General features: G+C 39.3%; 1 protein-coding gene and 1 long non-coding RNA gene across 6 annotated transcripts in view; one reads left to right on the top strand and one right to left on the bottom strand.

The window, feature by feature from the left end:
• The first annotated feature begins 1330 nt into the window (after nucleotides 1-1330).
• Nucleotides 1331-1855, top strand: LOC144992327 (uncharacterized). Its single transcript, XR_013656204.1, has 2 exons — nucleotides 1331-1442; nucleotides 1558-1855. It is a non-coding gene; the product is annotated as an uncharacterized LOC144992327 (long non-coding RNA).
• Nucleotides 1856-4008: 2153 nt separating this feature from the next.
• Nucleotides 4009-26056, bottom strand: part of sox13 (SRY-box transcription factor 13) — a 57662-nt gene continuing 35614 nt past the window's right edge. For 4 of the 5 annotated variants that reach the window (XM_078948066.1, XM_011475313.4, XM_078948064.1 and 1 more), the window contains exons 2-14: nucleotides 21745-21961; nucleotides 21530-21626; nucleotides 19834-19920; nucleotides 18585-18757; nucleotides 18255-18323; nucleotides 18058-18169; nucleotides 17531-17607; nucleotides 16870-17023; nucleotides 15196-15308; nucleotides 8949-9051; nucleotides 8058-8228; nucleotides 7439-7655; nucleotides 5029-6724 (exon numbers count right to left, since the gene is read on the bottom strand). In XM_078948066.1, the coding sequence (XP_078804192.1) occupies nucleotides 6454-6724; nucleotides 7439-7655; nucleotides 8058-8228; nucleotides 8949-9051; nucleotides 15196-15308; nucleotides 16870-17023; nucleotides 17531-17607; nucleotides 18058-18169; nucleotides 18255-18323; nucleotides 18585-18757; nucleotides 19834-19920; nucleotides 21530-21626; nucleotides 21745-21960 (1860 nt within the window). In that variant the 5' untranslated portion in view covers nucleotide 21961 and the 3' untranslated portion in view covers nucleotides 5029-6453. Of the gene's footprint in view, nucleotides 6725-7438; nucleotides 7656-8057; nucleotides 8229-8948; nucleotides 9052-15195; nucleotides 15309-16869; nucleotides 17024-17530; nucleotides 17608-18057; nucleotides 18170-18254; nucleotides 18324-18584; nucleotides 18758-19833; nucleotides 19921-21529; nucleotides 21627-21744; nucleotides 21962-26056 lie in introns of all 5 variants that reach the window. The other variant, XM_011475312.4, reaches the window with a different exon arrangement.

The following is a 26056-nucleotide window of genomic DNA, read 5'->3' as shown; positions in this document are numbered from 1 at the left end:
GCAGCAGCTCTCTCCTTTTCTTCAGTTTCTTCCTGTGTTTTTGAGTTGGCTCTTTCTCTGCCCTGATGTTGGGAATGAAATAGGAGAAACTCCAGCTGTGGGATATTTTGCCAAACATCTGGGAACACACTACAGCACGTCTAAACTTTTGCTTTTTAATTCATACTCACATTTTTACATTAACACAGCCTGTTGATCTGTACGGATGGCCTTAAAAGAACGCCAGTGAGGTCACATCTTCCGTTGAGGCATCCATGAAGGAGACGGCCCACAGCAACAGCTGACAGAATTCTAGGGGTGTAACAATTCATTTGAGTCATATACTAAATTGTGATGCGATTCATAGTCAATATTGGTTCGTTTTGATCTGATTCACTCACCTACAATGGGTCCAGGGTATCTTCAGCCAAACCTTCAACCAGTGTGACTCAGATAAATAAATACCTGTTACTGAACAGAGCAGGTGAAGTTTTCCAGACTCCTTGGATGTCTTGCAAGATAACGGAGTGTAAATTAAATATGTGTGAAAACAAACGAGTAAACAAGAATTGAGGGAAAATCCATTCACATTTTAGTTTCATAAAGTTCAGGCTGCTGCTGTTCTTCCACATCAAAATAATCCAATTGGAACACTAGTCTGTAACACTGTATGGTCACGTGTCTTTGCTAAATTCAAAGTGTTTCCACACATTGGACTGGAATGATGGATTGATCAGTTTTTGCTGCCATCACATGTGTGTTGTACGCTGTGATGGTACTTGGTCGGTTTTATGTTATAGTAAAGTAAACCTAACATTCCTCAATCCAAATGTTATTTTCCAGTATAAATATAATCAATTTATATGATTTTGAAATGATTTTCTTTTCAAATGGTATAGAGCAATCTGGTTGGATCGTAGGAATATAAATCCATTCATAGATTAACTTGCACTCCAACAGAATTCTAATTCCTGGATTTTACGAATACTTTAAAGTGATTTGGTTTCCATGGGAAAAATGGTTACAACATCCTACATTATGAGATAAACAAAGTGATCAGAGTATATTTTATATTACAACTCTTCCATGGAATCCACTTTTAAGCTAATTTAATATAGTTATTTTTTCAGTAAAAAGTAACTTGTCTGTAAAAAAAGTAATTAAAAATAGATGTCATCAGATCAATTATTGTCTTTCTTTCTTTTCTTTTTTTTTTTTATTGCATAATAAAAACCACTTATTGATCTCTGTTACAAAAGTTCGCTTTGTTTTAGATCTTAGTTTGGTAGTAGAAGCGGGACAATACCGTAAATGGTGATTGGATGAGGAAAATTTGTTTCATTTTGGGCCAATCAGAGGCAGAGGTGGTCGGGAGTTCACACCTCCCGCGAGCAAACCGGAACTAGCAGAAACAGCGGGTTTGGTTTTTCCCTTGAGCTAACGTTGTTCAAACAAGATTGGAGGTAAGAAAATTCCGTTTTATTTTCTTTCTTTCTTTAAAAAAAATACAATTACAGATAACTGTCTCGTCTTTTACAACCTTTTTTTTTTAAATAACGTGTAATTTGTTTTATATAGCGCTTGTGATATCATGAATCTCCCATCGCCAGAAGATCGATGCAGGTAAGTTCCCCAGAGTAAGTTTCAGTTTAAAACTTTCAGCTTTACACTTCAGTTTATTTTACTTTTTCCGGGTAACTACCCACTTTGGTTATACTACAACTTAGAAATTTTTATTAGGAGAATTAATTAGTAACTCCATGGTAAAAAAAAAATCCAATAAGTTTAGAATTGTCACATTTCTACACATTTAGCAGCACCTAGACTAAAACTTCTATGTTGGTTAAGATCAACAATAGAGCAAAAAAAAGAAGAAGGAATATTTCCCTTTCAATAATTGACTTTATACTAAATCTCTAAGTATGTTGTAAGAAAGTCTGCTGAAATATTTAAATGTCAAAAGCATTAAGTTTGAAGTTTTCAAAGTAACATCAACAACAAAATAAAAGTTTATGTCCCAAAAATATAGTTTGAAGCTTGGAGATTCTGTTGGAATGAAAGCGCACAGATGGGGAGTTTCCACTTCAAACCAAAGATTTCTTATTAGGGTTGGGCGATGTCCCTTTATTTGGCAGTTGACGATGTTTGCAGTAAACCATCGGGATGGACGAGGATATCGTTGGGGGGGTGGGGGGATTTTTAATTTATCGTTAATATATAATTATTATTTGTTATTTTACTTTATTACTTCATTTATTTTATTTCCCAACTAATGACTCATCCGCGATGATCCAGAATAAACTGAAGGAAGTGACTTTAACAAAAAAAAATAAGTAGTCCGCTCCTGCTTGATTAGTCAAGTGGACCGAGCGACCGTGTCTCTGAGCAGAGCAGACGGACTTTGTGTTTGATGGGAAGGGAGGATGCTTTGTTACGTGTGCGCTATGTGTGGGAGACTTCAGACTGATCCGTCCCGCAGCTCTATGTGAACAAGCTACCGAACTCAGGAGAACCGGGTCTTCCGGTAAAAGTGTGTGTCCGGGCAGAGCTCGGACCGTCAGCTCACACAGCGGCTTTGGGGCGGTGTGTGAGCTTTTCAAAGCAGAAATGTCGCTCAGTCCTTAGAAACTGTTCAAACAATCACACGGATTTGTGTTTCCAGTAGTGTCCCGAAAAAATAAAGGCTGATGTTATTCCCACATATTAACGTGCAGCCAAGATGCAGATTGCAGCATTTTATGCATGGATTTTGTGTTCATCAAAGGCTAAAAATTGTTAGCCGTGTTAGCCTCTCTTAGCCCTGGCTCCGTTCTTCAACATAAAAAGCACTGACCACACGGATTAAAATTAAAATGTTGAGCGAACAGGCGCTTCAAAATATTCATAGCAGTAATAAAAGCACATTTAGAAGATCATCTAGTATATTACAGAGCTGCTAGATATCTATGTATGTAGCCTCTCAGCGGAACTCATTTCCTCTCCCGGACTACTGCGCATGTGCGAATGATTTATTCCGACCGAAAGTGTGACCATGTGAACGTTTGTTCTAATTGGAAAAGGTTTTTCTGGGCCCACGTACACGGTTGAATTCTAATCCGACCATTGATCCGATCAAGATATTTTGCACATGAAACCGTGGCTTATGGTGTCGACTCGCAGCGTGGCGGGGCGTGGCATCACGATGTTGTCTCTCTATTGTGATGTCAGTCAGCCATCATGATGGACGATAATATCGTCCATCATGATGGCTGACACAACCCTATTTCTTACCCTAACAATATTTCTTATACAGATATCTGGGCTCAATCATTTTCTCTGAATGCCTATTATTAAAACAGGGCTCACAGCAGGAACACAAAGAAAGAGCGGGATTTATACAATGTATTGATGAATATGGAAATGCAGAAAGGAGGGTGAAGAATCCGCCTGGTCAGTGGTCTGCCTTTAAACGGCTCCCAAGGACGTCAGTTGATACGTCACCATCTGCACAGAGAGAATCCACAACACAACCTGCAAACAGCCTCCCCCCACACCATGAGTGCCTGGCACCCACCTCCGCCACCTGCCCTCCCATGTGTCTGCTCCTCGAAACGTATGGCATGCATGATCTGCTGACAATGATTCTGAACCAGTTCTATGGTTCTATATCCTTCAAGTTTATGATGCCTTTTTTTTTTTATTCCTAGTAATGTCTCATCAGTAGATTGTTATGAAAATCTTCTCACTTAAAAAGCTTAAAAAAACAATTTAAGTCGAACATTTTATTTATAAAGAGTAGATTTTGCTGAAATAATCCTAAATTAAATGGAATCAAGTCAAAACAAATTAAATTTAACAAACAAAAATCATCATTTAGTTGGATAATAGTTTTTAATTTATGGTCAAAAAGTTCTAACTTCATTAAAAACAACAGATTTGTACAATACAGGATCAAGCTACAGAAAAACTTCCTTAAAATGCAGAAGAATGACACCTATAGAAAAAAATAAAGACCCTTTCACACCGCATGGAAATGATGCCAAACACAAATAACACAAGCAATTTATTGTCTTTGGAAAAAAAACAACAACTCTGAAAACAGTGACAAATGTACACCTTTTAAATTACACAAGCTCTTATAAACAAAATAAAGTCTCTTTATTTACATCAGCATGGGTAACGACATCTGTCCGCCAAAATAAAAGGTTTCCACTTTATTTTTATTTTTTAATCTCTGTACATAAAAGAAAGTATTTTTTAAAAATAATGTAAAATTGGACTGAACACATATTGATTCACGCGTAAAACGCTCGGTTTAATAAATCCATAGGTCAAACCTCAACACTTTCTTGTTTTGACATCATGAGAAATGTCCTGCCAAAATAAAAACTTGTCAAAGAGGCGAGTTGCCAAAGGCTAGTTATGTATTTTTTTAAATTAATTTCTTTAAGCAAATCAGTGTCATACAACCAAGAAATTGTAATTTTTAGCAATTTAACGACTTTGTAGTCTGTAGTAGTCAACAAATTTGTAGTCTGCTCTGCATTTTATTAATTTGAAATAACTAACCTAATTACTAGAAATTAAGTTTAGAGGTTGAATTTTCATTACAGAAGGAACATTTTAAGCTGAACTTTTGGATGAGATACGATAAGATCGTTCTGGGACATTACAACAAATCAACTAAACTGGTTCAATGCAGGCAGGAGTTGTCATAAATAGTTTTATTTTCTTTTATTTGCATATTTAGGATGGTCTTTGTCTATCATCAGAATTTTTGCCTTTTCCTCCACAACTTGACTAACTTTGCTTCATATTCATGATTCTGTATAAGTCACTGGACTGTCTGAACCAATAAGTCTGTAAAATGACTGTTTTGTTGGAGGAAGCATCCAAAAAAGTGTCCTCCTAAGAACAAAAATACCGGTATAGCAAATCAGTTGCATGTGTTGTTGAGTGGGTGACCTTTAAATGCATTTTTGGGGGTCATCTGCCTTTTTTTTTTTTTGCTAAGCTGTTGTAATTCAACTTATGAAGGAGACTATTTGAAATGTTTTTAAAAAAATGATGTTGTTTTTTTGCAGTTCTTGTTGGTGTTTTAAACCAGCAGGTTTGTGTCAAAAACATTTAAAAAAACATTAACAAAACGGTCTCTGACTGATGAAAGAAGGAAGAGTCTGTGGCTACGTCTGAATTCCTTCCCTACACCCTAACTACTGAAAAACTATAGTGTGGGACCATCTAATGCCCTGGATTTAAAAAGCAATTCCTACAATACGAGCATCGTGGTCCATATTCGTCAATCTAGTAAGGATCGATGCACAATGGTTTTTCGCAGAGACTTCTGGGAAATTTCTAGGGCACTGGATTTTGGAATTGGCGAACACACTTTATATTGAAGGAATTCCTGTGTACGCGAGGATGGAGTTTCAAATGTTTGCCCAAATGTTATGTCCATGTGAGATTTTTGCAAAACCAAATAACTCTCAAGTCATGCAAAAAAAAGTCAAAAAAACGCACCATTGTTTTGTAATTTTGTTTGTTTTGCAGCCTAGTGAGGGAATGGCTTTTTAAGGGAATCGGAATCCTTCCAAAATTATGGGATTTTTTTTTTTTTAACTCTTGTTAATGTTGTACAAAAAAAAAAAAAAAAAAAAAAGGAAATGCAAAGAGAGATCACAGCAGACATACATAGAAAAGCTTAACACAACAATCAATAAACACTCAAACTGATGGAACAATGAGGTCAACCCACCACCTGAGTGGGAACTGAAATGAGGGCTGGACTGACATATTACCTGGCCTGCATCAGCATTTACACAGGTACCAAGAGACAAAACAAACGTGTTGCCAAGTAACCGCCGAGGGCTAGTGTAAAGTTGAGAGTTCACCTTATTGCAGCTGAAGTCTCACAACCTCTTTAAACAATTCAATAGTGTCCAAACCTTAAGTCTTAAGATCTTAATCATCTCTTAATTATTATTTTTAATTAAGTGATGTTTGTTTTTAGCTGCCTAGATTTGTTCTGCAGATTAATTTCTCTGCAAATGTGACACTGTTGATGTTAATGAAGTTTATCCTCTGAGCCACTGTGGGAAAAAAAATCCTGTCAACTTTAACATCTCATTTAGCTTAAATATTTTTTTTTCCACTCCCAAACAAAAATGTGTGTAAACAGCCCACATTGTAGAGAGAAACATAATTTTAAATATTTTTTTTTATAAAACAACCCCAGAGCTCAACATAACATACTATGAATAGCATCTGCCACAAGGGGGCAGTGCTGAACAATGTTAAAGAGGCACAAACCAATGACTTTTCAACTTTTTCTTTCCGCGTTTCTCCTTCCCTATGGGGGGTTTTGTTTTTCTTAAAGCAAAAAGGGATTTGTTTTTGCCTTTTTTGAACAAAAAGCATGTTTAAAGAAGAAAATGATTAGAGCCTGCCTCATTACAGTGTGTCTATAGTACTTTTCTTCATCTCCCCTCATCTCCCTCAGTCTGTCAGGAGCACTAGCTCCCCCTCGCTCCTATCTCCTCCATCACTTTCCTCTCCTCCGCTGTACTGCGGCCGCTCTCTTCCGCGTTCCCTGTCCCGTGGCAAAGCGGGGGGCGTGGCTTGGCCTTCAGGTCGGCGCTGGGCTGGCGAGGCTTGAGGGAGGTAATGCTCCAGCAGTGCGGGGTGAAACGGCATTCCTGCGATGGCGCTGCTGGCAGAGTACTGACTGTCACCGTGGGGATAATGCATCTGCTGCGGTTCTGTTTGACTGAAAGGAGAAGATGCGACATGCATAAAGGGTTGACATAAAATGGAAGAAATAAAGACTAGACAAGAGTGGCTGAAATGTTGCAAACAGCTTAAAAGATAATGTAAAAATATTTTGGAACCAACACCAGCTGAGATTAATTTGAACCAATGTCTCCGACCTGTTTAAAAAGTGGAATACATGCATGTTTGCTTGTTAAGTACGTTTGAATAAAAACTATACAATTAATTAAATTCTACCTAATAGGTTTCAAGTATGAAAACGATGTCTGTGTGCTGAATAACAACTGCTATGTCATATGAAGGTCCCCCTCTGCTGTGCTTCGTCCCCATCTAGCCCCTCTTTACAGATGTGACATCACAAGCCTGTTTATGTAGAGTCATGAAGCCCCAACAGCTGTAGACAAAGTCTGAGTATTTTACAACAAAACCGCCACAATCGGGAGAATCAGCATTGAGTTATTCACAATAACCTTGAGGTTTGGCCTCGCACCTTTTCGAACTGAAATTTTGAGCTTTTGTAACAATCTCCAATTGATGGGGAGAGACAATAAAACCAAGCAAACAACTCAAAACCACTCCTGACCTTCAGCAGTTTAACAGTTTTAAAAGTGGAAAAGTTAGACCACTTTTAAACAAATAAAGTGACTATCAGCTGAAAGACACTTTACTTGTCTCCCCTCATAAATTCCTGTTGCTCTCTGCAGTGTCCTACCTGTGCATGTAGGTTGATCTCTGCTCCTGTCTGCGGCTCTTCATCATCGCTTTGTACTCTCCCACCCGTAGTCTTCGGCCCTCCACGATGCATGTGCGTTTTGGTCGGGGCTTGTATTTGTAGTCTGGGTAACGCTCCAAATGCTGTCGGCTCAGCCTCGCCTGCTCCTCGTAGTACGGCTGCTTCTCCTGGTTGGACATGCCCTTCCACCGTGAGCCTGCAGACCCAAACACAAATCTTTGTCTCAGCACTTGCCTGTTCTTCGACTGCAAAGTGACTTATTGCCTCTACTTGGACCTCAAAAACATAAATTGATTTAAATCTGAGCTTCATATGTCTTTAGTTTTGTTTTATTCCAAAGTGACGTTTCTTCAAAAAGGTTGACGTCAGATTACTTCAGCAGTAGTAGTTTTTGACAATGTGATGCTTAATGCAGGTTATGGTAAGTTATTGGTGATAAACTAGGTCTACGTTTTAATAGTTGAACCCTTACCAAGAAACCTCAGGTTTCAAGAAAAACCAGAATCTTCTCAGGAGAAAAGCAAGGACGTTTAGGTAGCCTCACATTTGCCAAGCGGCAAGGAGAACCAACCCCTCTTTTACTCAAAGCTGAGCTTACCAAGGATCTTGCTGATTGAGGAGTTGTGCATGTCAGGGAACGCTTGCAGGATCCTCCGGCGCTCGTCCTTCGCCCACACCATAAAGGCATTCATGGGTCTCTTTATGTGTCCGGAGGATGGAGTGGGTCGCGGCTCGGCATACCCTCCTGGAACTGAGGCGGGGAGGGCACCTGCAGGGACCAATTTAACAGAAGTGGTTAGGCAGTTTTGATGAAAACTCCGCAAATATTTCTGCTAGGCAATAGAGAAGATCAGTGCTGCCTTTTTCGTGGCGCTGATGAGAGAAAGTGACTCCTTTGAATTTAAAGAAAATTTAAGGGCAAACAAGAGACAGTATTTTTCTAAAGAAGGATAACTCTTTAGAGGATGAAATAGTTTGGAAAGAGTGAAGAAATATAGGAGAAATTGTTATTTTTACATCGAAACTTATCATATTTAACCTAAAGAATAATCACTGGCCATATCTCAATGTTAAAAAAGCATGATCATTGTCTGTACCCCAACCACCCTGTCCTCACTGTAAATGATGTAGCCTATTTGGATACTTCTGTAGTTTGATGACAGTTTTATTCTTAGACATTCTGCAGATGCAACACTCTTTTAATTAGTAGCAGTGATATTTGGAGTGATAGAGTGAACCAATCAGTGATAGAGTGAACCAATCAATGCTTCATGAAGCTTCATCCGCCCATCAGTACCAAACAAACATTTCGGAAACTCCCGTATAAATAATTTACTTTGTGCTGCAGCCAATTTTGAAAAATCGTTTAAAAAAAATCAGTTTTTTGCACCTTAACTTTATGGAAAGATGATGTTTCATTTTGAACCCTTCAGAAATGGAGTTCAGGAAATTCTCTGACTTTTTATGTAACTCTTGAGGGAACACTTACTCTCTGAGTCACTGCTGAGGTGGTCTTCAGTTGTCGCCACATCGTTTCGGTCTTCTCGCTCACAATGAGAGATTTTCCCGCTGCGTGGAGAGCCTTTGTACTCCTGCAAACATAAAAAAAAACCCAGAGGAGAAAAGTTAGTGAATTTAGGTTAATACTCGCACCACAACAGGTAGAAAACATTAGAATTACAGTGACAGAAACAGCATCAGGTGTGTGGAGGTCCTGCACAGAGCTATTTAAGGTGAACACACGCTCGCCATATCAGCTGCTCTTTAACTGTCATGTTATAAATGCAAAGACAAGAAATAAAACACTTTGAATCAAGAAGAATTGTGTTTATTGTTGCGTGTGGGGATGCATAAAGGAGACAAGACGGAGATAGGACTGAAGCATCTCTGAATTTGCAAAGTTACCTCATCACTATCTATTTCGGTGCAGTAAAACATCCACACCGTGAGGCTAAGTGTGCTACCAAAATAGGTCTGTCAGCAGTATTGCTGTTAACAGAGCAGCACAGGAGAGATGGAGGAGGACAGACATCAAGTACAGTACTATTGTGGACAAAGAGGAAGGGCAGGTGGCTCAGTCAATGCCACACAGAGGCCTTTGTGGTATTGTGAGGCAGGAACAGCTGCTGTTCAGGACGAGAGCAAAGCTTCAGTCGCTACTAGGAATGAAGACCGGCATAGAGCGGGGAGATTTTCTTTCTTTTTCAAGAGCTAGAAAATAAAACGACACATGGAGCCTTCTGCAATAATGATGTTTTCTTGTAAATGTTAACACCTTGGAGTCTTTGGTCCTTGACATTTTGGACTTTTCTGCAGATGACTGAATGTGGAACAGCTGTCTTAAAGCTAACTTATGGTGTTAATTGTGGTGTAACAATGTACTTCTGTGAGCGTGGCACAGCTGGGATATTTGTTTAATTTAGTTTAATCCTGCAGACAAGGACTCCCTGAAACTCTAAACCCAGCTCCAGACAGCCACTTCCTCCCTGACTCAACTTTTCCTATAAAAAATGTGTGTGTGGGTAGAGATATATATATATATATAATCTGACTAGTCTGTAAGGGACTTAAAACCCTTATTAATATGATTGACCTCCTAATGATTCTTATTCTAAGGGCGGCCGTGTTACAGGGGTGGCACGGTCAATCTCAGATCAGAGGACCGCAGGTTCTATTCCTGCCCTGCCCGCCCATGAGTTGATGTCCTTGGGCAAGACACTGAACGCCACATTGTTTCTGGTGGTTGAGCTTGGTGCCATCTGTGTGTGCATGGGCGAATAGGACTGTGACTGTAATGCACTTAACCCCCTATAGCAAGGTAGGAAATCGCCTATATAAGTACACGCCATTTACCATTTCCTTTAACTTTCTTGCAAAGTAAACCCAAAATCTACCAACCAGCAGTTGGCTTTAAAAAATGTAACATGTGACTGGCTAAAACATTGGTTTTTATTTTCACAGATAAAAAATGTCCAACTTTTTTCCAACAAGTCGCAGTTTTTTCTTTTTTGCTGCACCTAGCTTACATATATTCTTTTTTTGGGTGGTTTCCACTGTTTGCTATAAAATGATGGTTCATTTCTTGACTGTATGTCAACCTTACTTATATACTTGCTGGCTAATGCAGCAAAAGAACTACCATAGTTTGTAAAATGTTAGCTTCAAGAGTTTAAAAATGTGGTTGACCCTTAGCCGAAACTAGCTTATTTAAGTGTTCTATACTTAGTCTATAATTAAAGTGAGGCAGTATACTTGAAGTTTATTTTTTATAAACCATCTATGTCTTGTAAACTAAAAATGTTCCAATTTAGTCTGAAGTATTCAGTTGGAAGTATTCTTTCTACACTACTCGTACATGGCCTATAGCAGGGTTTATGACGTGAAGTGCCAATTCAAAGTGTTCTCCTTTACAACTGCGCCGTCACCAACTATAATGTGAACATTTCCAATATATCTGAAATGTTATTTCATTCACAAACAGCAGATTAAGCTTTTTTTTTTTAACATATTTTGGCATTAATTAAAAAAAAAGTTATTTCATAAGAATACTGCACAAGGAAAAAAGGCCAAAGTTGAAACAGAATGTACTGCATTTGTGGTATGTCATACCTACAGCAATAGGATTAGATACGTCAGAACTAAATACCATCACTATTTCTAAGAAATTCTGAACCATTAACAAGAAAGTTAATTCTCTGATGGTACTGTTATTGCATGTAAAATTAAATGTTTTTACTTTTTCGTTTGTTTTCTTTTTATAGTCTTATGCATTTTCCAACATTGTACAGTGTCACCCTTTATTAAACTAAAGAATTGAAAAACAAGAACGAAGGAATGCTCTTAGCTTGGTTAGCATTGTTGAGTACAGATACTTCTAAAACAATTAAAAATGTTAAAAAATGTTTGGCAGTTAACTCACAAAGGTAAACTTGCATTGCATTCTGAATCATATACACATTGTTTAAAATATTTCCGACCTTTATTTCTTGTTTTGAGGATTGTCTTTAGATAATGACTCCTAAAATTGTTTTTAGCATAAATGTCAGGTTTTTCAAAATGTATTTTTATTTCTTTGTACTGAATACTTTATTGGGCCTTCATTTGCATGAATAACTGCATCAGTGTGCGGTGGCATAGAGGTAATCAGCCTGTGTCGCAGTGAAGCCCACATTGCTTTGTTGTTGGATCTGGTGTTTAATCTTCTACTTGAGAACAGCCCATAGATTTTCTATCAGGTTCAGGTCAACTGTGTTCTCTGGCCAGTCAAGCACAGTAACTTCATGGTCATCGAACCGGCTTTTGGTACCATTGGTTGTGAGAACAGGTGACAAGTCCTGCTGAAAAATAAAACCAGCAACTCCATACAGCTTCCCAACAGAGGGCAGCAATGAGCTTCCCCCATTGTGGGTCCTTGGGCAAGACCCTTTGTGCTACTGCCAGTCCCTAACCCGGATAAAGCATAGGGTTGTGTCAGGAAGGCCATCCGTCCTAAAAACCTCTGCCAAACTATCTATTTGAATCAGTGAAAGCTGATTTTCTATGGCGACCCTGAAGGGATATGCTGAATGGCTACATTGACTTTGGACGTCAGAAACTGATGGACTACCACCAGCAGATGATGCATGATCCCAAATCATCACTGACTGTAAAAACTTAACACTGGGTGTCAAGCAAACCAAATGTATTGCCTCTTTATTCTTCCTTAGACTATTGGACCTTGGTTTCCATATAAAATGCTAAATTTACTTTCATCTGAGAGTAGAACATTTGATCAATGAGTAATGGTCTATTTCTTTTCCCCCTTAGCTCAGGTAAGATGCTTCTGAGGTTACCTCTGGCTTAGACATAGAACGTTTGTAGCCCTCGTCTAGTATTTGTCTGTGTTTGGATGTTTATGCACTTATTCTAGCTTCAGTCCACTTCTTGTAATGCTTCCCCAAACTGATGAGTGGACTTTGTTTGACATCCTCTTGAGGCTGCTGTCTTTTGGGTTGCTGGTGCATTTCTGCCTTTCTCTTAATTTCCTGTTTACATGCTTGGATACAGCACTCTGTATTTTAAAGGCTTAAAATAGTTCAGTCGTTGCGTGATAGATATATATAAAAAACACTTTTTAATTGACTGCCAAAAGTATTCAACTTTTTTGCCCTATTCTAATTTTATGAGATGGACACCTTGCATTTCACTTTCCTGTCTCTATGACGCCCCACATCTGTCATTTGAGCTGCAACAAACAGAAAGTTATCTGTCTGGAACTGTGTTTGACTTTTTCAACAAACAGTGAACGTATACACTGTCATTTGCTGTGGTTCATCTAAAGCAGGGGTGTCAAACTCATTTTCACCGAGGGCCACATCAGCATAGTGGCTGTCCTCAAAGGGCCAGACATAACTTATACATGTAACTAAATGTAATGAAAAATAAACGTAAATACTCCTTAATGTTAAATTACTCTTTTATTTATTTATTATAACTTTTAAAAGTGACAAGTACAGTTGCATAAAAAACACGTTTGCTTGTTACTCTAGCATAAATCCTTTTACACTTGATTCTGTCAGGTTAGGTTATATGGACAATGTTTAAGTCCTAATGTATAGTTGCCCAATCTGAAATTTGAAGTCCAATTCCCCCTAGATATGAATAAATACACACCAATTTTTATTTTTATTTTAAGAAATGGAAAAATGTTATGCTTTCGCGGGCCACATAAAATGACATGGCGGGCCACATTTGGCCCACGGGCCTTGAGTTCGACACATGTGATCTAAAGGGATACGTTCAGGTAACTTACGTCATTACGACAGTGTTTGTCACTTTTTAATTTGTGAACATAAATGGCTGAGTACTTGAGTTTGTTCCAATTTGAAAATGGGCACTTTTAGAAAAACAAGACTACAAGGAAATCCCTTTAATGTGCTGTTCTCTCCACAGCTTCATGTTTTTGCTTGTTATTTTGATCGTAAAAGCAGCTGGAAGTTTTTAGGACGCCATAAAGAAAACGTTGGATCCAACAGAAATTAGGGTTGACACAAAGATAAGTGAAAAAGTGCTACTCAAAAGTCAAATGAAAAACAAGTGAGGAAAAGAAGACATTTCCCACAACCCTTCATTCGTAGGCATGTCCCCCATAGAATTTTTATAAAAATCTTTATATTCTCCCACTACCATCCCTTTATCTATACTGGGACACCTTTATCCATTCAAAAGGGCCAAAGGATAAGGGTTCACTTATTTAATTAGGTGAATAAAAGAAAAAGTGCACCCCTATTAGGCTAAAGTATTAGCTGCCATTTTTTTAGATGACGTCATTTTTTTGACCCACTTTTAAAAATGTGTAGAGATTGTTCCATATTCACGTCTAAAAGCTCAGATGTTGTAAAAAGGTGCTCAAGTGAGAGAAGTGCACCGCAAATGACTCCTCCACTGCCAGTGTAGGTACCATAACCATTTGGCGTGCAACAACCATTCGGGGTCCTTCGACTAGTTCTGACGTCACATTATGTGATTGGCTGTCCATTGGTCCGATGACGTATCAGATAGTGATTGCTCTGGACAAATTACGATACTACCATAGAAGAAGATATTATGCGGTCCGTTGTAAACAAACAGAGCTCTGACATAGAGATTATCATTTAGATTATCTTCTAAACGTGCTATTATTATTATGATTATTATTAAGTGCATTTGCAGCCGAACGGTCTGCGTTCTGAACCCTTCTCCGGACCGCACACTCTAACAAAGCACCTTCCCTGCCTGCGAACACGAAGCTACCAGACTCCAGCTGCTCTGCTCAGAGACACGGTTCGCTCGTGTGGAGCAGCAGATTCATTCTAACAGCCACAGATTTTTTTACAAAGTGGGTGGTGGCAAAATCTCTGTGTAAACACTACAAACAATAATTTTAGACACAACTTATAAGGGAAAATAATGTGAAATGAAAATATGTAGAGCCTGAGCAGATCTCAACGCTACATAGTTTGTCCAAGTGGGGCTACCGTAGTGTGACGTTATCCTCAGTCGAAAGGACCCCGTACGGTTATTGCAGGCCGAATGTTTATGGTACCTACACTGTGCCTGACTGTTGTGCAGTCTTTGCTTTAAGATAATTATTTTGGGACATTAAGGATAATGGAGGATGTCAGTGTCCATGTTGTTTTGTTTTTTCTGCTCAAACATTTAATATTTTCCCCCAAAAAAAGCTGATTTAAAAGTCAAAATTATAATTTAAGGTTTCAAAAAAAAGAAAAATTTCAAACAATTTCTTTTGTTGTTAATCTGATTTCTCTTTTTTTTGGAGGGGGATTATTTTTGGCAGCGTATGAGTTGACTTTAGCTTTTATTATATTGCCTGTTGTCCATAAGATGGCAAAGTTGTTATGGGAAATTAAATAAATTTCCTGTAGAGAAAAAAATGCAAGTATATTTATTCCAAATTATTTTGTATATACTTTAATATTACAACGCACAAACACAAAAGGTCGGTGTTGGCTTATTTTTGTCAACTTAGCTTGTAGAGTTGGTGAAGCCCAAATTTAGTCTTTACTGACTTATTTTCTGTTTTAGTACAAAAGATCAGACCTGAAACCAACAGACGTCACCTTACCGTTCAATTTTTTTACTGGTTATGTTGTGGACTTTTTTGGATACTTTTGGGTGCATCTTAATGGCAAGATCAATGTCCACAGAGACCCCTAACGGTGGCTCGCCACTTGTGTGTGCTTTTAGTGTCGTCTCACCACTTTTCCTCCTCCGTCCCTCTCCCTCTCTCGGCCTCCGCCGCTGTGACTCCTCAGGAGCTGCTGGGCATCGTGAATGGCTTGGGAGACTACGTCGCCGTCTCCTAGGAAACCTGAAGACAAAAACGTTGCGCAATGATGAGATGTGAAAACAAAAGAGCTGTAAAAAGAAATTACAGTGAAGGAGGAGAAAACAACAAGAGAAAGAGGAAGGTTAAATGTTCGTTGTCCTCTGAGGGAAATGCATCAGTGATTTTTCTGAACTTAGAAACAAAGGCTAAGCTTCACAACCTGTTTTAAGAAATTACAAAAAAAAATTTACAGGCAACAAACTACATTTAAAGACCCCCTCCTATGAAAATCATGTTTTCGTTTTTTTTAACATGTTCTTGCAGCATTTTTAACACGATGGAGGACATGCATAGAAGGATCAAACAATAAAACTGCATTTCTGAGTATTTCTTTTTTTATGTCTTGATGGATCAGGAGCATACAAAAACCCGTTGTTTGAAAAAGCTCTCAGTTGTGAAACAGCTACTACAATGGGGGGGGGCAACACCTCCCTGCTCCATTCCATTCTGATGCATCCACTTGAAGACAAATGGATCCAATAATGTCTTCATTTTCCTCGCCTGAGCTGGCATCTGGCTCAAAACTGCACAGCTGGATGGGTCTCATATTGCTTGCGGGTTTTGTTGCATCCGTAATGTTAGCTTGGGGTTGTGAGGGGCTGTAAGCTAGTGTGAGAGAGTGTTTAGTTTTGCACCAACAGTCCTGGCCACAACTAAGAGGCAAACGTCTGATGAACTACTGCCACTCTCCAAAAAGGTCTTCAAAATTGACACAGGCTTTTTGTTTTGGCTAAAAACAGCATAATCATAATGACCACTGGCAACGACTTTACAACAGATAAAAATAGAGTTGGAGTGGGACTGTAAGCAATCAGGCTAGATTAAGACAAACAATTGCTCACATTTCACATATATTTATCAGGTACATTTTTACAATTTTTTGAGCCACTCAGACAAACAATAGGCAAAGGTAATTTATTCTGGTTTAAATAGACCAATTTCCTTTAATTTTAGCAAAAAGGTCCTATAGAAGTGAGGGATTGTATTGAAATTTTTGCAAAAAATTAAAGAGAACTTCTAAAGAAATAAAAAGTGGCCCTGGCTGTTTCCAGTTGGCTGCTTTGTGCAAAATAAACTGCAATACAAAGGATAAAGGAGTTGGCGACATGTTTTCTTATGGTACACACCTCTGTTAAACAGAAGGAAAGTCGGGATAAAACAATAAACTTTATCTGCCTACTTTTGTTTGTTAAACAGACTTGGATTATTGTTTTTTTTAATTGTAGGATTGAACCGGATACGACGAATCAGGTGATTAAGACATATGACTTGTTTTTTTTCTTTTCTTCTACAGAATATTCTCTTATATGTTTCAAAAACTTTATAAAAATGGGAAAATATCACAACTTAATATAATTAATTATATGTTTGTAATTTTTTGGAACATTTTTGTAGAAAACCTGTTGAAAACACACTTCACATTAGGGTTTGGAGGGTCAAAGGACAACTTTCAGTTTGGACTGACACGTGCTTTCCTTCCATCTCTGGATTATGTTAAACCAAAGCAGGCCTTTTCCCTATTGCCGTCTGGACTTGAACTCACTTAGGGCGGATCGTGGTGGACTGTGGGACACTTCTCTCTGGTGGTCTCCATGTCTGTAGGCCAACGATCCCAGTTCCAGGCTCTGTGGACTGGATGTCTTCCTCATCTCCAGTCCTTTGGGCTTGGAGGTCAAGTTCAGGGGTTGACTGGCCTCCTAAAAACATCAGAAGAGATGATAAGCAAAGGTGGGGCCCAAACCCCGTCAAGTTACTGGGGAGTGTTCCGGCTCTGAGCGGCACAGTTGGCATGCCGGAACACATCTGTCACACTTTTTTAGCATTTTTGGTCCTCAGGTGATCCTCGCTCTTTCTTTACGCTTGTTTAATCAGGCTGTGTTGGTCTACCCCTTCTTGGGAAATTGACGTGCAAGCACTGTTCACACTGCATGCTCACACACCTACACCACACACACGAAACCTTTAAACAGAGGGTGTGGTGTGTTCCTAAAGCTTTATCATCTACAAAACACCAGAGAATATATTCTTTCATTAATCCTGGGGATTCACTTTCTTTGACATCCCTGTATCCAGGCAAACTTTGACTGTACTTTAACCCAATACACAGAAAATAAACAACTCACCCCTTTGTTGGGAATGTGAGCATTCAAAGGCACGCATGCAAATGACAGGATAGCAGTACAAACATGATCCCGGTGTTGTACCTGTCGAAATGAACCGCTACTTCTCTTGACGGGGGAGGGGTGAGTGTTCGGCAGCAGCTGCATTGGATAGTCCACCGCTGTGAAGGTTAGCATTACAAGTTTAAGGGTTGGCAGATCAGATAGCTACATAGATTTAAAGATTCAAGGGTACAGTTTCTTTAGAAAAAAGGACACACTTCTGTTGGTTTTTCCCCTCGTATTTTCCACTCTGACTTTATGTAAATAAATCTAAATGCATTCTTCTTTAAATGGATCAACTTCAAACTAAGATATGAATTAAATTATTCTCAATATTGAACTGAGAAGCAGGTCTGATCTAAAGTTCTAGAAAATAGTAAATGGGTTGGTATCCATCCATCTATCCCTCACATGGCTGGAGTAACATGCAATTATCTGATCTATGACAAAAAGCCCATCATTACCAGTGTCCTGCTAATGTTACTTAAAGATTACCAGCTCTAGTACCCTGGATTTAGTTGTTTTTTAAACTTCTAAAATGAAGCCCTTTTGTTGGTGGGACAACTTACTTGGTTTGCAGGGAATTGGCTGCAGAGGCAGAGCCATCGGGGGGTCGGAGGCAACCGGAAGGGGTTGTGTATTGTGGTGGAACGCCGGGATCATCACGTAGGGCATGTTCACCTGCTGGGACAAACGGGAAACCTTACAGTTTCCCTTTTCAGAGTCATTTGTTCAACTCTGTATGAAAGTGTTTCCAGGAGATGACCTGCATCTGCTGCTGGAGCAGGTTGATCTTGTGCTGCTGCTGGATCAGCTGCTGCTGCTGCTTTGCAATCTAAGACACAAAGAACAGACTGTTTGAACGAGCAGGACGTTTGCGTTGTTGTATGCCTGAAAACGAAACCTCAAACAAAGGCCCCTTTCCAGTTTCTTTTGTCGGATTTGCCTAAAACTCATTTGCAGTCAAAACACAAACAGCAACAACACACAGGCACTCTCTGCTCTTTCCTTTGGCCCATTAGAAGCTTCATCTAGAATATATACGGCGAACATGCAGAAATGCATCCTCAAGCACGTCCGTTTGCATGAGTGTTACCTGCTCCTGTTGTTGTCGAGCCAGCTCCATCTGCTGCTGCTGTTTTTCCAGCAGCAGCGCGGCCATGTTCCTCTGCTCCGAGTGGGCCCCCAGCAGCTGCTCTCTCAGTCCGCTCAGCTGGTTGATCATCATCAACAACTGCAGCTCCTTCTCTGCCAGAGACTCAGGAGTACCTGGAAGGAGTCAGTTAATTTTTATTCGAGCTTTGACCTTTTCCTATATCATCTGTCAAAAGTATATTAAAAAAATCCACAATTTATAAATTCCAACCAGAATATTCATTCATTCATTTTACAAAAATAACAAAACAATAGGATGTGCAATTTTGCACTTTTTATTTTAAGCGACAAAAGCAACATGTTTATTACAAACCATAGAGAGCTCAGCAGAAAGAGAAACTTACAAATTCTGTTGTTTACTTTCTGATCGATTTTGATAGCATTTAGAGCATTTCACTAACATGATTTGATTTGAACCCTTACTGCCGTGACTTTCAGTACTATATTGACTTTAGATATGCATCTGTTAATATTTACAAACCTGGTTATTATAATAAATGGGCGCTGCTACGGTCCAAGGTTTGAGTAAAATGAATGACTTAAAATATCCAAACCTCCTCTGGCATCATTTCAACACAAAACCTATTGGGGGGAACATCTAAGTCGTTCATTCCAAGTCTCTTACCTTTTGGTATTGTTTCTGCAGTAAACTATTTGTGTTGATTGCCAAGTGTTTTAGTTTGTTTGGAAGCATGTGCTGAACAAAAATGGAATTCAAAAACCACCTTAACTTGATGCATTTGTTTGATTACATGACATTGTGGTTTTTTTATTGGGTTAGTATGAAACTCCTATGACTTACGTATGTTCTAATGTGAGAAAATAAATTACAGGTAAATGGGGACCTGCACAATAAATTAACAATTTATCGTTATCACGATATCCAGCAGTGCAATAAGCATATCGCAAAAGACGGGAAAGTTGCAAAAAATCATTAACTTAAATGTGCTAAAACACCTTTGAGGCAGCTCGATGTATTTACTGAATCAAATAAATCCATTTATGCAGATGGACGCCTTTACATTGTTGACTAATTGGATGGAGCTCTTCAATGTTAGATGTTTGCCTCCTATGTAGACGAGCATTACATTCTATATAATAGCACTAATATTTAAAAGAAGGCAAATTCTTATTTTTACCATCTTTGGGAATACAAGGTGTAATAGTTGGTGGCAGTGTCTCACACTGACCTTTGAGCAGTCCGGCTCTAGTGGGGCTTTTATCCTGAAGTTTCTCCCTCCAGTTGGGATTCAGAAGCTTCTCAATGGTGGGCATTACTGTAAGCAGAACACAACAGGTACTGAGTAGCACAACAATGCGTCAAACACCCTATTCTGTCAAATAAAATACATCTAACTGTCCTGCAGAACCACTTTCTGAGCCACCCTTCTGCCTTTTTATTGGTACTGATTGAAGAAGACATTGGAGATGTCGAAGGGCAGAGACTGTTTGTGCATCAGTGAGACGTTTTGAGTGTTTGAGTGGATCGATATTTGGACAGAACAATCCGAGGTCAGCAAGTGGAGTGAATTTAAGAAAAATTTCAGGCGAGCTCAGACTTGTGCAACACTTGAGGGCAGGGAGAGTCTGAGCGAGCGGCTCAGGGAGAAGCCTTTCAACAAAATCAGATGAAAAAGAAAAGCGCCACCTATTCCCTCCAGCTCATTGAGAGGCCAAAACAACACCTTCACTCTCCAGGACCAACTGTCATCTCTCCGCATTAAGTCAACATAGAATTCTTTGTTAATGCTGAATGGCAAGAGAATGAGGTGCTCTCGAAATCGTACTTTATGCAGACGTCAATGTTTATTTGGTAGGATGATTGTGGACGTTAGAGACTCCTGCAGACAGGAGGAAAACTGAGGAGTCCACAATGCACCAAGGTTATGTAGGTTTTTAAAAAGCTTTTTGGAATGATGCTTTGTTTTATATTTATGAATGATGTTTGAGATGTTTGCAACAGATTTCGCTTAAAGCTTAAAATCTTATCAACACAGCAGTCAGTTGTCTAAAAAAAAAAAATCCAAATTTGGCATAAATGAAGCCTGAATTAGCGTTGACTGGACGTTTACTCCAACCAGCTTTCCCATTGGACAAGTAGGGATGGATGCCGTTCGGATTTTATCCAGTGCTGAACCGGGGCGTTTGCAATTAATCTAATGCCTAAACAGCGCTCGTACCGGTGCCTCAGAAGTGAAATAACACGACAATATTTTCCCAAAAATATTTAAATGTGTTGAAGCAGTGTCACAAGGTGAAGGAGAGCGCTTGAATGTGCCAAAGAGGCTTTGTTTTGTTCTTTCTCACAGCCTGCACTGCAGTGTTGCATCCCTGTTTTCATACACGCTGAAGTAAACACATTTCACCGCTCATCGCCACTATGTTGGTCTTTTTCTGAGTATTTAACATGTCACTCTTATCCATCACTGAACTAGAATCTCTCGCTGTAAAGTACTTTTGCTCGCTTTGCCTTTGGGGTTTTAACTAAAGTTCAACGCACCCTCACTGCCTCACCTATTCTTACAGAGCCCGTCCACAATTGCTGAAAAGGTCAAATGACTGGCTAGAAAGTTGTACTGGTACTACCGTATACGTCTGTACTGGTACCAATTTGACTTAAGTTTCAGTACCTATACCTATGTACAATTGCAAGACAAGGTAAAGTAAGAGCTTTAGTGTCCCCATTGGTCCACCAACCTGCCAATCAAAATAAAAACCCACTATAAAGTTCACCAATTTTGAATCTGCATAAGTGCAACAACTCCCACATCAGAGGACTGTAAGGAATTTTAATTTTAATGGAAATCATAGACAAAGAAAAACCAGAGTTTCAATGAATTAAACCAGGTTTTGCCCTTTTAAAAGGAACAATAAGATTGGACACACCTTCCTTGAAGCTGGATTGTCCATCTGACCGGTCATGAAGAGGAGCTTCCTTTATCAAGCTTTGCCTTTGAGGAGGTTCCTTTCCTGGAGATGCCTCCTGTAAGGAGAAAAGAGAAAATCCCCTGAGCTCAACAAATGGCAAATCTCCCACTTGGACTGACCAATCTGGGACGTATCTTAAAACACTTCATCATGCCTTCCATTAACATCCTTACTGAAGGGGAGCGTGACAGTGGGGGGGTCAGTTGGCGTGCTTCGACAGGCTGATTCCCAGCCCAGTGGTGCAAAGGAGACGTCTTTGGAGGCTCAGAAACGGTGCAGACTCCACCAAGTCCTCCGCCATCCTCCCGCTCTACTTTGACACCAACGTCGGCCATGATTGCATCTACGCTGGAAAGGAGGTGCCGCGCTGGAGGACTGGGCTCAACCATTCTGTTGACAGACGACCACAATTTATGAGACCTGGTTTCATTTAGTTACTTCACATTTTTTTGAAGACCATGATATCCAACAAGGACAAAGTGGAAACCAAGTAAACATTCAGCAAAAATGGTCAACTACAGCAACTTTAGAACCAAAACATGCATCTTCTGATGATGATGATGATGGAGGATTGGCGCTGATTTCTATGAAAGGGTTCAGGTTTGCTTTTTCTGCTGCTGGATGTGCGTCTGTACTGTACTGTGCCTGCTGCCTCCTTCCAGTAGCCCTGACAGCAGCAGGGCTACTGGGTGGGACTCGGTGGGACTCGAGGTCCAGCATTGATGCCAGCTTTGCTGGGACCCCCGTCTCCTACCTTCCTGACAGCCTCTAGAGGACAACCCAGAACTGAGCTACACTTCCAAAAGACTTTAGCCAGCAAACTTTTAAGTTACCATTTTAATGTTTATTTAAAGTACAAAGAAGAGGTTTTACCAACTGCAGCGCCATTGCTCGTTGGAATTGATTTAGATGTCTTTGATTATTTATTTAAATGAAAATATTAGAAAATTGACATTATTCCTACTTTTTCAAAAGGTTCCCACTTTGCAATGTATTACTAATTGATTAATTTATTAATTACCAATATTTAAATATGTGTTTGTGTAGTTGCAGATTGGTATTGGTATTTAGAAATAATTTTTTTAAACATCCTTTATTTTCAAAAATGTTACCTTCATAATAGGGTTGTGCCGATGGACGATATCATCGTCCATCGTGATGGGTGACTGACATCCCGATGGAGAGACCACCATCGTGATGCCACGCCCCCGCCACGTTGCGCGTCGACACCATAAGCCGCGGTTACATGTACAAAATATCTTGATGGGATCAATGGTCAGATTAGAATCCAACCGTGTAAATGGGCCCAGAAAAATGTTTTCAGAATATAAAAATGTTCACTAAGGTCACACTTTCGGTCGGAATAAATCATTCGCACATGCGCAGTAGGGTTTGAAAAACGGAAGGATATAAACTCCGCCGAGCGGCTTTTTTTTCCCAAACTTTATTGTATGTAACAATTCAATACAAAACATTGTTAAACAGCGCCGAGCGGCTATATACATCGACATGTCAGCTCGGTAATATATGAGACGATCTTCTAAACGTGCCTTTAATAATGTTACGGTTATTATGAAACACCTGTTCGCTCATCATTTGAATTTTAATCCGTGTGGTCAGTGCTTTTTCTGAACGAAGCCAGGATTAGCAGTATGCTAACACTGGCTAACAACATTAGCTTTGGGTGGCGCTGCATCCTGTGAATAACATCAGCCTTTATTTAGTCGGGACACGACTGGAAACACAAATCCACGTGATTGTTTGAATGTTTTCTAAGGACTGAGCGACATTTCTGCTTTGAAGCTCAAACCGCTGTGTGTCTGTTGACGATCCGAGCTCTGCTCTGACACACACTTTTAGACCCGGTTCTGAGTTAGGTAGGTAGTACCCCTAGAGCTGCGGGACGGATCGCAGTCTTAAATCTCCCACACATACCGCTCATGTACCCCCCCCCCCCTTCCCATCAAACACAAAGCTGTAAGTCCGCACTCCCCCGGAAGTGCGGGAGCGGACTACTTCTTTTCTAATTTGTTTGTTACTTTTTTTGTTAAAGTCACTTCCCTCAGTTTATACTGGATCATCGCGGATTAGTCATCAGTTGGGAAATAAAATGAAAAAAGCAAAAAAACGAATAGCAGTTATATAAGAACGAAAAATGTAAAAATACCCCCCCCCCCCCCCCCCCCCCCCGACGATGTCATCGTCCATCCCGATGGTTGACAGCAAACATCGTCAACGGCCAATTTAAGGGACATCGCCCAACCCTACTTCATAAAGTCAATATTTTAAATTGCAGTCATTCTCAGACGTGTAACTTTAACCATTAAAACCTACCAAATAAAAAATAGAACACAATTTTTTTTAAATATATAAGTGGAGCCATTTTTTTTAAAAAAATGGTAAACATTGTAAATAAAGGTAAAAAAAAAAAAATTGTTACAGTAAGTTAAAATGTTTTAATTAGTGGATATTTCCAAAATCTCCAAATTTCTGTTACAAAAAATAAATGTTTGTTGTTGGAAAGTTGATTTTTCAGGACAAAGGTACTTTAACTTTAATCATCCAAAACAAAAACTCAAAAAATGTCTAAGTAAATGTGAACACCACATTGAATGTGAAAAAAAGAAGTAAATGCCTAAGACATAATGTGAGACAGAATCTGCCATCAGGAGAAAAAAATTGTAATCAAATAGAGAGCCCAAATAAATAACCGATGAAGGTAAAGTACAATTTTTTGAACAAATTGAAATAACAACAAATAAAAAAAACAAGATTGGGGAATTGGGATGTGGTCTCAGTTACTGGTTTGTTGACCTTTTGAATGAAATTCAGATGGCGCTGAATGTGTTTAAGTCTCAGTGTGGCATTTGTTGATGTGTGTCCCAGTGTAATGACAGGTTATGAACAAACATGACACGAAAGAGCACAAAGGCTGAGCGAAACAGGTTTGAACCAAAAAAAAAAAGAACAATAACAGAAACCAAGTCGAGAGCGCGTTTGTATGTTTGCGGCTTCCCTGCTCTGCAGCAGAAGAAAAAGAAAGAAGACAAAAACAGCAGAACAAAACAAACAGAACACACAAGGGCAAAAAGTGCACATATATATAAAGAGGCAGGGAAAAAAAAAGCCATTGTTGGAGCCGGGGAACAAAGGAAGCCGGGACAATGGGGGAGAGGCTGACAAAAGCCGGCGGCCGCAGGAAACAGGCCGGATAACAATGCCAGCGGAATGTGCAGACCAACTCGGGAACACGGCAAAAAAAAAAAAAACCGAGCGCCACCGTTCTGCGGGAAACATAATAATGATTACAGCAATCCCCACCACCACACCTCCAATTCGCCCAGTCAGGTTCTGAATAAAGCCACCTGCCAGGCCCCAAGGCTCCAAACCTCAGTCATGTGCATGAATGCCAGTTTCTGCTGCACAAACGTGCAGTCAGCTCAGCCCCTTTTCCAAACCGTCACAAAACTTTGCAATTAATATTCTGCAGGTTCATGCATCCTGCTTGACTTTAGTTTTCATGACACAGTGGCTCAGGCAGCCTTTTGTTCTCTGGCATTGGAAGCATTCAGGAACAATGAAGTGCTTCGGTTACTTCAAACCCAACTAACAAATTCCGTACATGTGGGATTTCGCAACAAACCACATTGTCTTCACCTTGTTTGTCAAGTTACAAAAAAAGGAAAAACTGCTCCCAATCAAAGGCTGAGCCTTTTAAGATGGCTGGAGGAAGAAAAAAAATAAAAAAGTAAAATGAGATGACAGGAGTTGGCTCATGCTTTAGTAACATATCAGTTTCTGTTTTCACTGTCTTTTTCTAAATCCCTTCAAACATTTAAGTGTTGTTTCATTGATTCTGTGTGCCAGAATAAGCATTTAACATAGCAATCTGCTGTAATCCAAGCCACGCTTTTCATTTCTTTCATGGTTTTGAATTTACCTTTTGACAAGCTAGCAGTCAGTCACAAAAAAAGCTACTGCTCTTGGCATGTTTTCCAATCGTTTTTATGGATTTTAATTGTTTCATTGTTGCTTTTTTAAAAGTGTTGTATTGTTTCAATTCAATAGTATTTTTCAGCAGAGTAGGACAATCCTGGCACAAAGATTAGCACTTTTTTTTAATAAAATGGCAAATTGTAGGGCAAAAAGAAGTTGTAATTTTGCTACTTTACTTACTAATGTCAAATCTTAGAACAGGGTTGGGTGAACCATGGCGTGGTGACCATATGCTTCCTGTCAAATTATTTAATCTGGCCCGCCAAACTGGATTAGATTACATTAATAACCCTTATTAATGTTTCATTTTCTGCTGTGTCCCCATAGATGGTGTACAAATAATTTGACCTTTGCTAAGTGCATGAAATTATTCTGTATTCATGTTCTGTTGTAAGATCTTTTTTTTGTTTTTTTAACGTTCATGTGTGTTTTCAGAGTCGGAGAGTCATTTTTCCTATTATTCCAACACCATGCAGCGTTTCTCTAAAT

Source organism: Oryzias latipes, chromosome 5 (genome assembly GCF_053564925.1).
Source record: "Oryzias latipes strain Hd-rR chromosome 5, Olatipes_Hd-rR_3.1".
NCBI classification, from domain to species: domain Eukaryota; kingdom Metazoa; phylum Chordata; class Actinopteri; order Beloniformes; family Adrianichthyidae; genus Oryzias; species Oryzias latipes.
Note: the sequence above shows the minus strand (reverse complement) of the source record. Positions and strands in the feature narration are given on the sequence as shown.